This window comes from Gymnoscopelus braueri (genome assembly GCF_963280865.1).
Source record: "Gymnoscopelus braueri genome assembly, chromosome: 18".
Taxonomy (NCBI): Eukaryota; Metazoa; Chordata; class Actinopteri; order Myctophiformes; family Myctophidae; genus Gymnoscopelus; species Gymnoscopelus braueri.
Window position 1 is genome coordinate 31,843,693 of NC_137618.1, and position 17,673 is coordinate 31,861,365.

The 17,673-nt window shown below is 42.2% G+C and overlaps 1 protein-coding gene across 1 annotated transcript; it reads left to right on the top strand.

Moving 5' to 3' along the window:
• Positions 1-14,688: 14,688 nt before the first annotated feature.
• On the top strand, positions 14,689-17,292 carry slitrk5b (SLIT and NTRK-like family, member 5b; the record flags this gene model as incomplete). The annotated part of the gene is made up of 1 exon (XM_080457041.1): positions 14,689-17,292. One exon carries the CDS (start codon positions 14,689-14,691, stop codon positions 17,290-17,292), a length of 2,604 nt encoding a protein of 867 aa, XP_080313167.1.
• Between the last annotated feature and the right edge of the window lie 381 nt (positions 17,293-17,673).

The window sequence follows — 17,673 nt, forward strand, 5'->3', positions numbered from 1 at the left end:
GTACATGGAAAACTGCAATCAGGAAATTGATGAAAATGAATTTGAGTTTATGAAAATCGAATACCCTGTCACCCCAGTCATTTACACGCTGCCCAAAATACACAAACAATTGCAGTCGCCTCCAGGCAGACCCATTGTGTCCTCAATAGGGTCTCTAACAGAGAAAATCTCCACATATGTGGATTCCTTTTTAAAACCACATGTCACTTCCCTCCCAGCCTATGTAAGAGACTCAATGGACATGATTAACACCCTGAAAAAAATGGGGGATAATGAAGGAGAAGTGATCATGGCCACTTTGGATGTGGAGAGCTTATACACCTGTATACCCCACACAGGGGGACTGGAAGCGCTCACCTATTATTTGAACAAACGTGACACCCAGCTCTCACCAAGTAAAAACTGTATCAGAGAGCTGGCCGAATTAGTTCTAACAAGAAACTTCTTTATGTTTGAGAATGACTATTATCTCCAAACACGTGGCACCCCGATGGGTATGGGCCCAAATTACGCAGGTCTTTATATGGGCCTATTTGAACAAGATTCTGTGTTGGGTCCCAACAACCCCTTCTTGACCCATATAAAACTCTGGCGGCGCTATGTGGATGACATTTTTCTACTGTGGGGGGGCACTGAAAAAGACTTAAAAATGTTCTTTGATTATATAAACTTGTGTAACCACTCACTAAATTTCACAATCACCTCTGACAAAATGGAAGTGAATTTTCTGGACATCCGCATAATGCGTAACGGCAAAGGTTTCAAAACAGACGTCTACAGAAAACCCACAGACAGTAATTCCTTGCTGAGAGCTGACAGTTTCCATCCTTTACCCCTGAAACGCAGCCTTCCCATTAGCCAACATAGTCGCATCAGGAGGCTTTGTAGTGATGGAATGGACTACAAAACGCAAGCGGACCTCCTAGATATGCGCTTCAGACGTAGAGGCTATCCAGACGAATGGTTAAAAAAGGCACGCGACAGATTCAGTGACTGTACACAGGAGGAAGTCCTACAGTCCAAACGGGATGCCTCCCCAAGTAACGGACGGTTTCAAGGACATGCCGAGAGTTGTCTACAAACGTCCTCCTAATATAAAACATACAGTTGTAAAATCAGATCTCATCCCTAAAATGCCAGAATCGTCTTTTTTGACTCAAATCCCGAGGGCAATTGAATGCAAATGCACCGAAAAGAGACCCACTTTTACGCACCCACTCACAGAGAAATATTTTGATATCAAGGACACTATAACATGCACAACCAAAAAATGGAGATACCTGCTAAAATGCCCATGCGGTCGAGGATATGTTGGTAAGACCAACAGGGCGCTAAAGACAGGCATTTCTGAACACAGAAGCAGCATTCGCAAACCAAGATCCAAAGAGCCCAGTTGCAATGCACAATGTCCGCCAAGCACAATGTGGCAAGATATCAGGGGATTGAACATGTTAAATGCCCTAGACATGGAGATCTTAATAGATTGCTGCTACAGCGGGAATCTTTTTTAATTTACACCCTAAACACTATGTCTCCTAAAGGAATGAATGAGGACTTTCCAATCAGACACTTTCTATAATTATAACTTTTATAATTATAACTCGTGTTGCCCAAGTTTATTTTAACTGATTATTTAAATTCATTTTTCTATAGATTTTATTAATCAAGTGTCCATTTGTATTTGTTCCCACTGTTGTTCTGTGGATATGTAGATGGTGACACTGTATCTATTAGATGTTTTTGAGTGTGCAGGTTTATTCTTTTTCTTAATGTTACTTTCCAACCCAGCACCTCAACCAAGTGATGTGCGTATTCTATTAGTCGTCATAGTATCATGTCAGGATCACAACATAAATTAACAAAACAACATGAATTATTTGAAAATTAATAATTTAACTTCAGCTTTCACTATACTATAGATAATCCTTATTAACCTTTTAATATATTTCCCTTGTTAGTAATTATTTATTTAATATGTAAATTATAACCATCCAGGTACTTGTAACTACAACAAAACAAATGGTTTTCATGTCCCAAAATAAGCAGAATGGCCCTTTAATGTTTCATAATGCTGCTGCCTCACTAACCAAGGCTAGCTAGCTAGCTTAGTGATTAGCATCTTGGTTAGCATTAAACCTCTTCATAAACATCACTACAACGATACAGTTTTGCACTAAAGTACGTTTAACACAACATTCTCACAACCCCTGGTTGGTTTGTATCAAGTATCTGGACTCAAACAAGCATATAAAGTATGTTATGACATAGTTAGCATAGCCCCGGAGGCGACCTCGCGCCGGCCTTTAGTAGCACCGCTGCTCCTCGGGGCGGTGTGCAAAGGTGGGCCCATGGCCCCAAGGCTTCCATCTTCTAGGCGATGGGAGCGCCGCTGTGTCCGCTGCTTGTGGAGGCCGCGAGGTTCCTGGCCCTCGCGAGCCGATGGTCCAAGTGGAAAACAGTGAAGCACGCGCAGGCCTTACAGGCGTCCTCGTCACCTGGGTAGTAGCAGGCGACGTATGCGTGGTTCACCCCCAAGCAGGACATGCAGACGCGGTGTGGGTCATCCGCTGCGATGAGGAGGCAACAGCCCTCCAGGCCGCATTCCCTCGGAGACTCCATTCTCTTTCTCTTCTCTCCGACACGTGGCGTAGACAAAAGGCTAACTAGCCCCCTAGCCTAGCTTAGCTTAATTAGCGTAGCCTAGCTTGCTAAGGAAAGATAAAAATAAAATAAATAAACGAAATACGTACTTTTAACTAAAACTTTGTTTGAAATACCCTCGCTTTGGGATCAGCTGGATTTCAATGTAAGTTTCTCCGTAGATGTTTCTTGGCTCGTGCGCATTCGCTGTGCAGAGTGAAGTAAGAGGGCGTATCCCAGTTACACAAGGGGTTTTATACCCCTTCCGGAGTACCGGTACGCGTAACATGACCCTATCCAATAGAATTGTCGCGGGAATCCATGTGTGTAGTGCTCTGTGCATCGCCAGGGGGCGATGTTATCCCATAAGTGAATATATTACTTCGAAGGTAAAGAAACTGGGGTTACATACGTAACCCCTAGTTATGACATAGTTAGCATTAGCAACACACTTTGGGCCAAGTGGTTTCACAACAACACTAAACTTGACTGAATTCTCTTTGGTCGGGGCTCCAATAAGAGAATGGCTCATTGCGCTGATGTATTATGGAAATAATCAACACTAAACAATTATTATGTGTGTGTTTTCATACCAGTAGTTGTTCACAGCTTGTTCTCAGCAACTAAAACAACCTGGAAGTGAAGCTTACAGACCAGGAAGCAGTTCCTGAATATATAGTGTATTTGTATTGCGCCCTCCAGTGGGAACATTCAACTACACCTGTTTTGAGTGCATGGGGATCTCATTTTAAATAAGCCATTGTGCTTTTATGAGCGATCCAGTTTAGAGGACCTTGTATTGTGAATTGTACTTCCATGTACTGTTTCCATACAGTACTTCAATCAAATCAAACCTCTAAATCACACATTTCTAGTAGCCCTATGACTCATAGGGTTACACACAGACTAACATACACATAGCAACGATTACTCCCCATACCACTTTGATTCTGGCACACTCATTGATTGATTAATTTGATTGACTACTTTATTTAGAAGTTTGCAGAAAAAACCCACATTTGAAATCATACAAGGTCAACAAAAAAGAAGCCCAAGAAAGCCATTGACTTGTTTCAATTGGGGTCCTTTTGTACTCAATTCATAGTGACTCAAACTCCCAAAATCCACCAGCATACTGGAAACCCCCCAGACCTCCCGCTTGGGGGCATGGTCAGTATGACCCCCACCCCCCTAGAAAAAAAAATCTCCTGTTTTCTGACGGTCTGAGGTTGGCAGGTATGTTGGTGTGAAAGATAACATTTTTGCCTTTGGAGGAGAAACACTGCACTGTAAAGTCTGTTTTGATCAGTTTTCCTCAATTTATGCTGAGCCACTCACCGAAAAATCCAAGACATGATGTGAGGAGTATAGGCTGAGTTTGAGTTACAAGCTTTAAACATTTTAACATTTATTGATTCATTTTTTTGAACTGAACTTGTTATTGTTGTATTTATTTATTTTTTAGTATTATTATCAAGGAACCTCAATGGTTAGGATTGGGGGCACGCTAGTATGGTGTAAACAACTTTTATTACAAAGGCAAACAAACCTTGCTCTTTCTGCAAGCGAGCTGACAAGCTGCAAGCGAGTTAAAAGTATAAATTTTGAAAGGATTGTCTGGCTTTATGGAACCAGTAGGAAGATGTAGACCTATGTTTAACATGTTTTTATAGCCCCTATAGCGGAAGGTCATCTATTCTACTGCCACCCTTCAGCCAAAATCTTCACAATTTCCAAGACATCTCAATATCTATTTGGTGACCATGAAAATTGCTGAGCATATTCATGCATTTTAGTAACCTCTCTAGTGCTATCCATTCCTCAGGTCACAAAAAAAAAAAAAAAGGAAAGGAAAAGAAAAGAAAAGAAAGAAAGAAAGAAAGAATGTTGAACCCCACTAAGTGTGGCTCGGTTGGTTCAACTGAGAAAACAACTTTGACCTGGTGGGGTGTAAAGAGCAGCATGGCCTCAGCCTAGGGCCTTGTTGAAGCTGCAATCAGGAATGTCTTTTAATGAATAAAACATTTAAACGTTATTTTATCTATACTACTCGGTAACGTTGCAAGTTGGAAACGATGCAAATAGGGAATGCATGCCCCACCCTGTCATACAATAACCATCATACCATCAAGGACGCTCCAGAACCGCAGATCCCCCTGTTATGCCTATATATGGGTATGCCCATACATATCGGGGGGATCGCTGGGGATATAACCAAGCTTCGAAATGTTCACTTTTAATGTCACTGAATTGAGGCATTTATGGATGTAAGCCGGCAGAACCAGAATATTCCCAATGAAGTGTGGTCCCGATGGTGGTCAACATCCTGTGTCCTGGATTTTCTATTTGAATGCAGTACTTTGTGATGTAGTTTCCTTTTCATAACCCACCACTGCACCTGTTTGAAACAAATATCCTAGTATGTCATATTTTCCATGGCAACAATCTTACAAAGATGGTAAACAGCTCAACCGGGTGCACAGTGTTCCAGATGGGTCCAGATGACAGAATATACTTCACTGTAAAATCCTGAGTGAATTTAACACTGAAAGTGTTGTGTCCATTTGTACACAGACAGAGTTACAATTTGACTGAATGAACACTGAGGATTTTACTGTGTACGTGCCATCTGTAAGTAACATACATCAACAGCTCTAACCATCATCTACTGTGGCAAGACTCCAGCTCCATTTGTGCATCTCTGACCTTGCAACCCATAATTGTGAGTCATCGTCCTATTCTTTTCATAATTTGTTATGCTGATTGTGTGTTTGTGTGTGCTTGTGTGTGTGTGTGTGTGTGTGTGCGTGCGTGCGTGCGTGCGTGCGTGCGAGCGAGCGAGCGAGCGAGTGAGTGAGTGAGTGAGTAATTGAGTGAGTGAGTGAGTGAGTGAGCGAGTGAGCGAGTGAGTCAGTCAGTCAGTCAGTCAGTCAGTCAGTGAGTCAGTCAGTCAGTCAGTCAGTGAGTCAGTCAGTGAGTGAGTGAAGATTATGTTTAGTGTCATGGAAGACCTAATAAGATTCTAATCAAATCATCTCATGTTGCTTGCTTTTTCTGCCTATGGATGCACATGATGTATCATAATTGGACTTCCTTTGAATGAAATATAGGCTACTAGTGATAATATGCACACAAACAAGCAAATTGCTATCATTCAATGCATTATAGTGACAGCTGTTAATATACCAGCTGGTAGGTTGCATGGTTTGTTCATCATCAAACAACAGAAATACTAGTTTATGCACAAATAGTAGTATAATGCCGGGGTTCCGCTGATGCTGAGGGCCTCGCCCAATATGCAGTGTGTTATCTCCGTTGCAGAAACAGGAACAGAAATTATATGCATGCAAGCTGCATACAGACTTTATTCTCTTTTAATATGTGCCACAGGCTGTGTCCCTGCTGTGTCTGTTATTCTCTCATGTGAGCAGCACAACCATGCAGAGTGCATGATGGAGGCAGTTCCATGAGGACACGCGAGGATGATACACAATATACTTGACATGTTTCCACATGATTGTGTCATGACTTAAAATAAAAGGCAGACAAAGTGGAGACCACACATGACTTCAGTTTCAATAAAACGTAAATTTATTTAGAAAAAGCAATAGTAAATAAAGTAATTGAGTTAAAGTAGTTTATCAATATATCAGTGATGTGTGCAAGTGTATGGATGTATGAGAATTCAAAGCAACGTAAACAAATCAAACAAACTCAAAGAACCAAAGCAACGCAACCAAACCAAACCAGGTGGAGAGACAGAATGAAGACTCAGGCCCCATTATATAGGGTGAGCAATCACCCCACCCAGGTGTACAGGATTCCCCACTAACGAGTCTCTCCCCAGAGGATCCCATGAACACCCATGGACACAGTAAGCCACTGCTCTAAGGCCAAGGGGCCGTCACATCCCCCTCCCCATGAATGAGGTCCACCTCATACCCTGAAACAACAAAAAAAATCAACACAAATACAATCAACCTCCAAAATCCACAAACATTTTCCAATTCTAATCCATTACAACAAACTCTACATTTTCAATAGAATTTTTCCCATCCCCTCCCAATACCTCTACTTATCCTCAGGACCCAGCAACCTTAGCACAGGAAGAAGCATTTTAAGAGTACCTGAAAATCTTGGACAGCAGAAATATCAGAAGAGGACAAGCAAATCTAACAGAACCCTAAGCCCAAGGCGCACGCGACAAAGCATCTGCAACTATATTGTCCTTGCCCTTGATATGACGTATATCCAAGTGATACGGTTGGAGAAATAAGGCCCATCGCATCAACCTATGATTAGGGTTTTGAAGAGACCGCAAAAATGTCAATGGGTTATGGTCCGTATACACTACCAGTTGAGAACGCGACCATATATAGACATCAAAATGTATTAGGGCCAAAATCAGTGCAAGAGCTTCTTTTTCTATCACAGAGTAATGTCTCTGATAGACCTTAAATTTTTTCGAAAAGTAGCTAACTGGTCTTTCAACAGCATTATCATCTGACTGAAGTAAAACTGCCCCAGCCCCCACATCACTGGCATCTACTTGCAACTTAAAGGGCAGGTCCAACCGAGGAGCTGCCAGCACTTTAGATGATGTCAACAATTCCTTTACTTGTTCAAAAGCCTGTTGACAAGTAGGAGACCAGACATAACTTGTATCAGCCTTTAATAACTCAGTCAGCGGAGCAGTTACAGTGGCAAAATGGGGACAGAACGAGCGATAATACCCAGACATACCAAGATAGCGCAATAACTCCCGCTTCGTGGATGGAACTGGAAACGCCTGTATTGCCATAACTTTAGCCTCAACAGTTCGAACTTGGCCTTGCCCAACAACCTTACCCAAATAGGTCACTGTGGCTTTAGCAAACTCACATTTAGCCAGGTTTATGGTCAAACGGGCCCAGACCAACCTCTCAAACAAAGCATGTATCCTTGCAAGGTGTTCCTCCCACGAGTCACTATAAATCACCACATCATCCAAATAGACTGCACAACCCTCCAACCCACGCACCACCTTGTTCATCAACCTTTGAAATGTGGCTGGAGCATTGCGCAATCCAAATGGCATCACTGTGTAAGAGTACAGACCTGATGGTGTTATAAAGGCACAAATTTCTCTGGCCCTTTCGGAAAGTGGTACCTGCCAGTAACCCTTCAGAAGGTCAAATTTACTGACATATTTGGCCGAGCCCACCTGATCAATACAATCTTCCATCCTTGGCATGGGAAACGAGTCAGGTTTTGTCACTGCATTAACTTTCCGAAAGTCAGTGCAAGGTCTATGTGTGGAGTCTGGTTTACTCACCAACAGACAGGGCGACGCCCAACTAGAGTATGAAGGTACAGCAATACCATTGTTCAACATGTATGACACCTCAGAATCCAATATCTTCCGCTTTTCTGGATTCACTCGATAAAAACGTTGAGTGATGGGTTTCGCATCCCCCACATCAACATCATGCTCTATTAGATTAGTACAAGTAGGAGTATCTGAAAACAGACATGGATAACTTTGTATCATGTTAGCAAGCTGTTTACTTTCGCTGTTCTCCAGATGTCCCAATACTGTACTTAACCTTGCTAGAGTTTCTGAGTTTTTAAGCCGGGGTTGCAACACACTTTCCTCCGACATCTCCTCTTCCAAGTCTAACATAGAGTTATTTGCTATTAGCACTGGAAACTCCTCAACAACCTCATCAATTGCATAATAAGGTTTGAGAAGGTTAACATGACAAATTTTACTGGACTTCCTCTTATTAAGCATTTCAATCAGGTAATTTTGTTCTGAAACCCGACGGATCACCTTGCAAGGACCAAAGAACTTTGCCTGAAAGGGAGATTCAACAAGTGGCCGTAAAACCAAAACCTGATCGCCAGCACTAAATTCTCGTCGCTCTGTACTGCGGTCAAATCTTTTCTTCATTTTTTTCTGCGATGCTTGCAAGTTTTGTTTTGCCATTTCCCCAGCCTCATAGAGCCTCTGTCGGAAACCATTAACATAAGCAATCAAGTTCTGTGGAGGGTTATTTGACATCCACTGATCCTGCACCACAGACAGTGGACCACGGACAGTATGTGCAAAAACAAGCTCATTAGGACTAAATCCTGTACTTTCTTGGACAACCTCTCTAGCAGCCAACATGAGCCACGGTAAACCCTCCTGCCAATCTGCCTTCCACTCTGTGCAATACGCCCGCAGCAATGATTTTAAATGCTGATGAAAGCGCTCAAGTGCACCTTGGCTTTGTGGATGGTATGCAGAGGATTTATTGTGCTTTATGTCAAGCTGTTTGAGAACCTGTGCAAACAGCCGTGATGTAAAATTCGATCCTTGATCACTTTGGACCACTTTCGGAATCCCAAAAACAGATATGAACTCAGTGATTGCTTTAACTACAGATTTTGCAGTAATGGTACGCAGTGGGTATGCAGCCGGATATCTAGTTGACTGACACATAACGGTTAACAAATACAAACAGCCTGACTTGGACCGAGGAAGAGGTCCCACACAGTCAATGATCAGATGTTCGAATGGCTGACCCACTGCCGGAATAGGGTACAACGGTGCCGGTTTTATAGTCTGATTTGGTTTACTTGTAACCTGACAAACATGGCAGATCTTTATATAACCCGACACATCACGTTTCAAACGTGGCCAGAAAAAATGTTGAAGTACACGATTGTAAGTTTTCTTTACTCCCATGTGTCCGGCCACACCATTGTGAGCTGTCTGAATTACAGATGACCTAAATGTTGAAGGCATTACAATCTGTACAATAGGATCACCACTGAATGACTCACCATGAGGAGCCCACATTCTAAGCAATAGATCATCTTGGAGAAAATACCCCTGCCTAACCTTCCTCACTTGCGAGAAAGGCAAAACCAGATCATACAGGACTTTCAGCGAAGGATCTTCTTGCTGTTCTTTCACCAGTACTGAACGCGAAACCGAAAGTTCACTTGGCAAAACAAAGTTTTTTACCTCAGATCTTTCTGACACCATATCACCCTCCACCAGAGCAGCCGACATTGCCCGAGTCACAGCACAAACAGTATACACAGGTTTTTCTCCCTTCGATACACCTTGCTGCTCTGTGATCTGTGCCCGATCTGGCTCAGGGACCTCTGAAGGTTCTGGAGAAGAAATGCATGTCTTTTCAAATTGCATTGACACATCAGATTTTTCTACCTGCTCTGGTTTGATGTAATTTGCCCAAACACGGGAACCTGCCAAGTCATTTCCCAAAATGATGTCAATTCCTTTGACTGGCAGTTCCGGGCGAACACCAACCTCCACCTCTCCCTGCACCAGATCACAGCACAGAAACATTTTATGCACAGGCACAAATAAAGTTTGCATGCCCATGCCTCTAACTGGAATGCAGCCCCCAGTATCAGAACCTGGAGAAAATGGTAGGGCTCCCTCTCTTACAAAAGTATGTAAAGCTCCCGAGTCCCGCAAAATTCTGACTGGAACTTCCTTTGCACTCCCAATTAGCTTTGCCACCCCATCAGACATAAATGGAGCATAACCGAAGTCAATCTCTGAACGGTCTATTGGCTTAACATGCATTTGAAAAGGACCCACCAATTCTGCTCCCTCCCCACCCATGGGATTTTGAATGGATGTAGCCAAACCAGCTGACTTCACATATGGACTACTCCTTTTCTCTTTTAGCAAAGGACATTCTTTCAACCAATGTCCCTTTTCATGGCAATAATGACATTGGTCTGGGTTACTTCTACCACCAAACTGGCGTTCCAATTTAGGTACTACAGAGTTGGGTTTCTGAAATTTCTCCACATTTCGATCCCCAAAGATACGCTTATGTGTTAAAACATATTCGTCTGCCAACACTGCAGCCTCACTGGGACATTTGACTTTGCGTTCATTAATGTAGGTTGCAATATAATCAGGAACCGACAGCTTTAACTGTTCTAGAACTACCAAATCACCTAAGTCCTCCAAATTTTTTACTCCAGATGAGGAACACCATCGGTTAAAATTTGACAACAAATCCCTTGTAAATTCGACGTGTGTCTGTCCACCATTTTTACGCCCTTCTCTGAAACGTTGGCGATATGCCTCAGGAACCAACTCATAGGCCTTCAATACAGCGGCCTTTACCTTTGTGTATTCTTTGCAATCCTCTACCGACAGTGCTGAGTAAGCCTCTTGTGCTTTACCCGTAAAGACACACTGCAACATCAGAGTTTGTTCCTGCTCAGGCCAGCTTCTGGAAACAGACACACGTTCAAACATACAAAAAAATGTGTCCACATCCTTTTCATTAAACTTAGGCATTAACTTTAAGTTACTTCCAACATCGAACCGAGAACCAGAGGATCCCTCACTTAAAGCAGTTGCAGACATTTTCCCTTCTTTTATCAATCCTATTTTTTGCAGTTCCAAATCCAGTCTCATTTGTTCCTTTTTGTATTTCATTCTTTCCATATCCTTCTCATGTTCTATTTTTAACATTAACAGCGCCTTCTGTTGTTCAAATGTTAACCCAGCCATCGCACTTTCACCACCCTTACTTCCCTCCTTCACCAGTACCCCAGAACCTTCCAGATTAGCCCATATGATACTTTTAATGGTTTCTTTTGTACGCTTGGTATCAATGTCTATGGAATAATGTTGAGCAATATTATTCAATTGGTCCTTAGTAAAGTGATCCAGCAACTCCTCAGATGGAGACTTAAAAAACTCTTCTACACTGGCAGCCATACCAACCCAAAGAAAACAAAAAAAAACCAGACTTGAGGCAAACTTCATAACCAAACGAGTGGCTCAAAATACCAGTTCTCCCCTGCCCCCTCTTCGTACAGATACTTGCGGGGGGTATTTACTCACTGTAACCTCAGGGGTTGGAAGGCAACTGTATACACAGCGACCCCCAAGAGACCCTGAGACGTGATCCCGAGCCGATGTAGGGGAAGGGAAAATTAGGATGCTCTACCCGCGTTTTCTCTGTCACCTAAGAAAAAAAAACTGCAACCGACTCTCTATTAGAGACTGCTGCCCCCCGAGGAGAACCAGTTCTACCTAATGCCACTCCAAATTTTAGCTTACGTTATCCGTGTACCTCAAGCCAACGAGCCCAAAAGGATTAGTTAAACCTCCCCATGTCAAACTAAAACAAAAATGCCCTCCAAAAAAAAACTACTGCCATGTGTGATACTCCACATGACCAAATTTGTTTTTAACAAGTCCAAATTTGTTTTGACGAGCCCCCATTTGTCATGACTTAAAATAAAAGGCAGACAAAGTGGAGACCACACATGACTTCAGTTTCAATAAAACGTAAATTTATTTAGAAAAAGCAATAGTAAATAAAGTAATTGAGTTAAAGTAGTTTATCAATATATCAGTGATGTGTGCAAGTGTATGGATGTATGAGAATTCAAAGCAACGTAAACAAATCAAACAAACTCAAAGAACCAAAGCAACGCAACCAAACCAAACCAGGTGGAGAGACAGAATGAAGACTCAGGCCCCATTATATAGGGTGAGCAATCACCCCACCCAGGTGTACAGGATTCCCCACTAACGAGTCTCTCCCCAGAGGATCCCATGAACACCCATGGACACAGTAAGCCACTGCTCTAAGGCCAAGGGGCCGTCACAATTGTCACTACATGAGGCTGAGGAGGTTGGCAATGGCAGCAGGTCCTCTCTTTACCTTTTGCTCTGAGTCACTAAACCGACACATGGTGCAACACCGGATTATATAATGTGCAGTATTCCTCAAATGTTAGGACTATGAATAAAAATTAGTGAATTTAATATGGTGTGCTAATTACGTTTGTGTCTGTGTACCACTGTTTGGTCTTCATTAAGGCCAGGTGGAAAAGCAACGATTAAGGGCTGATGAGTCATATTCTGTCAACTTTTAATGAATCTGAATAAACCAGCAGGCAAATATTTCACCCTTGTAATTTAACAGTGTATCATTTTTAAAATATTTAAGCTTTCTGCTGCCATGAGGCTAATGGCTTGGAACTTGTAATCGGGGTGACAGCTGGATGAACAGCCAAAGGTAGAGGCTGGCAATGATATCCTGACCTATTTATTTACATTTGCATGGAAAACTGTATATCCCTCAAATGACATCTCTTAAGACATGCTTCAAAGGATGATACTATTAACGAGGCTGATCGGAGAGCATATTAGTCCAATTAATTTTACCCACTACCAAAATGGAAGCAAATAGACAATTCATCCAAAGATTTGCTGTCATCTGGATCTTGACTAACCTAAATATTATGAGTCCTGCATAAGAAAGTCAGTAATCATATGTTGGCCACAATGTGTAGGTAACCAGGCTATTTCTTATAAACACTATCACTATCAAAAATAGCGACTGGAATATGAATACATTGTGCTGCCATTTGAACCACTTGCAATGTAATTAGGGCATTCTGAAAAAGCAATGCAGCCATTATGATAATTCTGACATAGCTTAAAATGTAATTTGTAGCCTCTGCTAATATACAGTATGTAGGCTGTGTGTGTGTGTGTGTGTGTGTGTGTGTGTGTGTGTGTGTGTGTGTGTGTGTGTGTGTGTGTGTGTGTGTGTGTGTGTGTGTGTGTGTGTGTGTGTGTGGGCTACTGTAAGTAGGTTGTTTGTATATAGTATGTATGTATGTATGTATGTATGTATGTATGTATATATATATATATATATATATATATATATATATATATATATATATATATATATATATATATATATATATATATATGTACGTACGCACGCACGCGCGCACACACACACACACACACACCACACACACACACACACACACACAGGTATGTAATGTTAGTGAGGCAATACTGTAGCGTTGTTAATTCTGCTTGTGTTGTCGGGTGAAGATGATAAACGGCTGAACTATCCTTTGAGGACAAGGGGGTGCAGTAAATGATTGATCTTTTGGACAGCTATTTATTTAGGCAGGTCAACATCTTTAGAGTGTAGGCTGTATGGCAAATAAGGCAATTAATGTTTGTGTATGACATAAATTGCCATGCCGAATTGCCAAAGCGTGCATACGTGTGATGTGATTGCACATGCATGTGTGTGTGTGCATGTGCGAGCAAGTTCGTGTGTGGCTGAGTCGCTGTGAGTGTGCAGCCTGTGGGTGAGAGAGAGAGAGCCTGTGGGGGTGGGGAGAGAGAGAGAGAGAGAGAGAGAGAGAGAGAGAGAAGGGGGGGAGAGAGAGAGAGAGAGAGAGAGAGAGAGAGAGAGAGAGACGGCAGAGACCGAATAAGCAACTTTGTTACCAGGCATAGCTGTGTCTCCCACGGCACAGCGTGTTAAGAGAAACGTTTGGCAGATAATGGTTGATCAGCATTTATTTTTATCCTATTTGGTGCATTTAGTGACGGCGAACTTGCGAGCACCGAATAGAACATAGCCTGTTTCAAACATCTGGACTTGGATTGAGATGAACATAGTGAGATACTTGACGACCATGCATCTTCATCATCGTGCGTGAGGTAGGCTATGTGCACTTCTCCCAAGAGATAGAAATCATGCAGCTGTTTCTGTCTGGCACGGCATGAAACATGCTGCAAAAAAATCATTAAATGTGCTGTGTGCTGACATATTATTTTAGAGTGTTCATTCAAAAGTCTAACAAGAATGCAATTATTAGCCTACTTACATTTGACAATAAATACCTTGCCTTACTGTGGATATTGATAATTATTTTGTGATAAATGTGATGTCTTGATTTGACCTTGTACTTTATTGCACATAGACATGTGTTTTTTTAATTTTATTTACATGGCTTAATGAAATTGTTTTCCACTTTTCATCTTTGATTGAGTAATTATAATAGTAGCCAAAAGTTACCGCTGGGCAACCGCACGAGGCTTTGAGTTTCAGGCTGCAGCTTCTTTAAGGATTCATAGGCTACTCTAGATACATGGTTCTTATTCCTGTCTCCCTTATTGCCTGCATGTCTTTTGTTTCTAGATGACATTGGATACCTTGTCAGGACAGTGAGCTTGCCCATCAAGACAAGAAGATGCATTTTTGGATTTCATTTTTTTGGTTAAGTGCAACAGCGTTCTGCACTATAGAGATGTTTGATAGCTATGGAGAAATCTGTCAAACACTGTGTGCTTGTGAGGAGAAAGAGGGGGTACTCACAGTGGGCTGTGAGAACAGAGGAATTGTAAGTCTCTCTGACATAAGCCCTGTGCACTTCCCAATGTACCATCTTCTGCTCACAGGGAACCTTTTGAAAAAGCTGTCTGCTGATGATTTTGTTGAATACAATGGACTTACAATATTACATCTGGGCAACAATGATATATCTGAAATTGAACCAGGAGCTTTTAATGGACTTCAGGGATTGAAGCGATTACATCTTAACAATAACAAAATTGACGCCTTGAAGGAAGAGCTTTTCCTTGGTTTTGAAAGTCTGGAATATCTACAAATCGACTATAATTACATCACTCATTTGGAGCCAAACGCTTTCAGCAAGCTTCATCATCTGGAAGTACTGATTCTTAATGACAACTTGATATCCACTCTGCCCACAAACATTTTCCAGCATGTCCCACTGACTCATCTGGATTTAAGGGGGAACCAACTGAAAGTATTGCCTTATTCAGGTCTACTAGAACATATGGGCAGTGTTGTAGAGCTACAATTAGAGGAGAATCCATGGAACTGTTCGTGTGAGCTGATTGCTCTGAAAACGTGGCTAGAAAGCATATCATACGCGGCTTTAGTTGGTGATGTTGTTTGTGAATTTCCTTTCCGGCTTCATGGGAGAGATCTTGATGAGGTTTCAAAACAAGAGTTGTGCCCTAGGAGAGCCATTGCTGAATATGAGATGCCACCCCAGCCACATCTGAGCACTGATGCATACTATAGGACCACACCAGCTCTAGTCACGGCCCCATTCACCTCATCTGGAATTGCACGGTCCTCATCAAGGCCCACCAAGGGACCTCGACAGTCGGGCAAATTAAAATCGAAGCCAACCTCTCGCATCCCATCCAATAAACCACAGAATTATGGTCAAATTGTTTCATATCAGACCAAATCCCCTGTGCCTTTGGATTGCCCTACTGCCTGTACTTGCAATCTTCAAATTTCAGACCTCGGCCTGAATGTCAATTGCCAGGAGAGAAAGATTGAACGCATTTCTGACTTAAATCCCAAACCTTACAATCCTAAAAAGATGTATCTTACTGGGAATTATATCCCTGTAGTGCGTAGATCAGATTTTATTGATGCAACTGGATTAGATTTGCTGCACCTTGGTAACAACAGGATAGCTCACATACATGACAGAGCCTTTGGAGATCTGACACATTTACGAAGGCTATACCTGAATGGAAACCTTATAGACCGCCTCACAGTCGATATATTTTATGGACTAGAGAGCCTGCAGTTTCTGTATTTAGAATACAATGTCATTAAAGAAATGACTTCTGACACCTTTCAGCATGTGCCCAATCTCCAGCTACTTTTCCTGAACAATAACCTTTTAAAAAGCTTGCCGGTAGGAATATTTAATGGTCTAACACTGGCCAGACTAAATCTTCGCAATAACCACCTCCGCCATCTCCCTGTCAACGGTGTGCTGGATCAGCTGACAACATTAGTGCAAGTAGATCTGTTTGAGAATCCCTGGGACTGCTCCTGTGCCATCCTAGAGCTGAAGCTGTGGTTGGAACAGCTCAGCACAGGGACAGTTGTAAACAATGTCATCTGTGGCTCGCCTAAGAGGCTGGCCGGAGAGGACATGAGATACATTAAGACGGCTAATTTATGCCCTAATAACTCGGTTATGCTCTCCTCCATGATTCCACCCTCTGAAGAATCATTCCCTGGAAGCACCATCACCATAGAGACATCCTTGGATTCGGACGCACGATACGGCACTGTCCCTTTATCTGTGATGATTCTCGCCCTTCTCCTAATGTTCATTGTGTCTGTGTTTGTGGCTGCGTCGTTGATCGTGGCCATGAAAAAAAGGCATCACAAGGCCCAAAATGATCAGAATATGTCTGTGAATGCTTGCATTAGCTCTCTGAACATGGAATATGGTCTTTACAAGAAGGGCTCCATTCCCAAAGTCAGAACATCCGCTGGCCACGTGTACGAGTACATTCCACCTGCAGTGGAGCCTGCATGTAGAACCACCGCCTATGCCCCAATGCAGGGCAAATCAGCGGATGGGTACAGAGATTTCGATGAGCTGAATGGAGCATTCCTGGGAGATTCTGATGAAGTGGAAGCCAGTAATACGATAAGCTCTGAATACAGTGTCGCTTCTCCAGAGCGGCTCAACAAGCCTTCCACCTCTTTGCAGGGTGATCAGTGTTACTACAGAGATGTGTTGGAGCCAAACAAACAGTCACCCTACAGCAGTACTTTACCATGCAGGCATACAGCCCATTCATCTACTCAGTACACCTCAGACTTTGATGTGAGACATCAATACATTCATCCAGACAGAATACAACAGACAATACTATATTGTACAGCACCGAGTACTGTTTATGTTGAGCCCAACAGGAGCGAGTACTGGGAATTGAAAGCCAAGCTTCACATTGATCCAGACTACCTTGAGGTCCTTGAGAAACGTACAACTTTTACGCAGTTTTGAATGATTCTATAAAAATCTGAAATGATTCCATGTTCAAAAAGCAGGACAGAGAAAAAAGTCTAAATTTACCTTTCTCAGTTTGTTTATGTCAATAATTTTCAGTGTTGTTGTGCTTCAAACGATGTGTAATAAAAGGGAATAGTGCTTAGTTTAAAAAGTTAAGAATCCACTTGTGTTATTTCAGTGGTTCTTGACTGTTTAATCTGCTCTTCCAAAGCAAGAAACCAGATAATTAAGACTAATCAGTCATAATTATCAACATAATCTGATGCTGGACCAATGATATGAAGTGGGGGACAAAACTCTCAAATTAGTTGTATCTCACCAGCATTTGAGAGAACCAACCCGGTCAACCAGATAATAGCCTATGGTCTTGTCCTC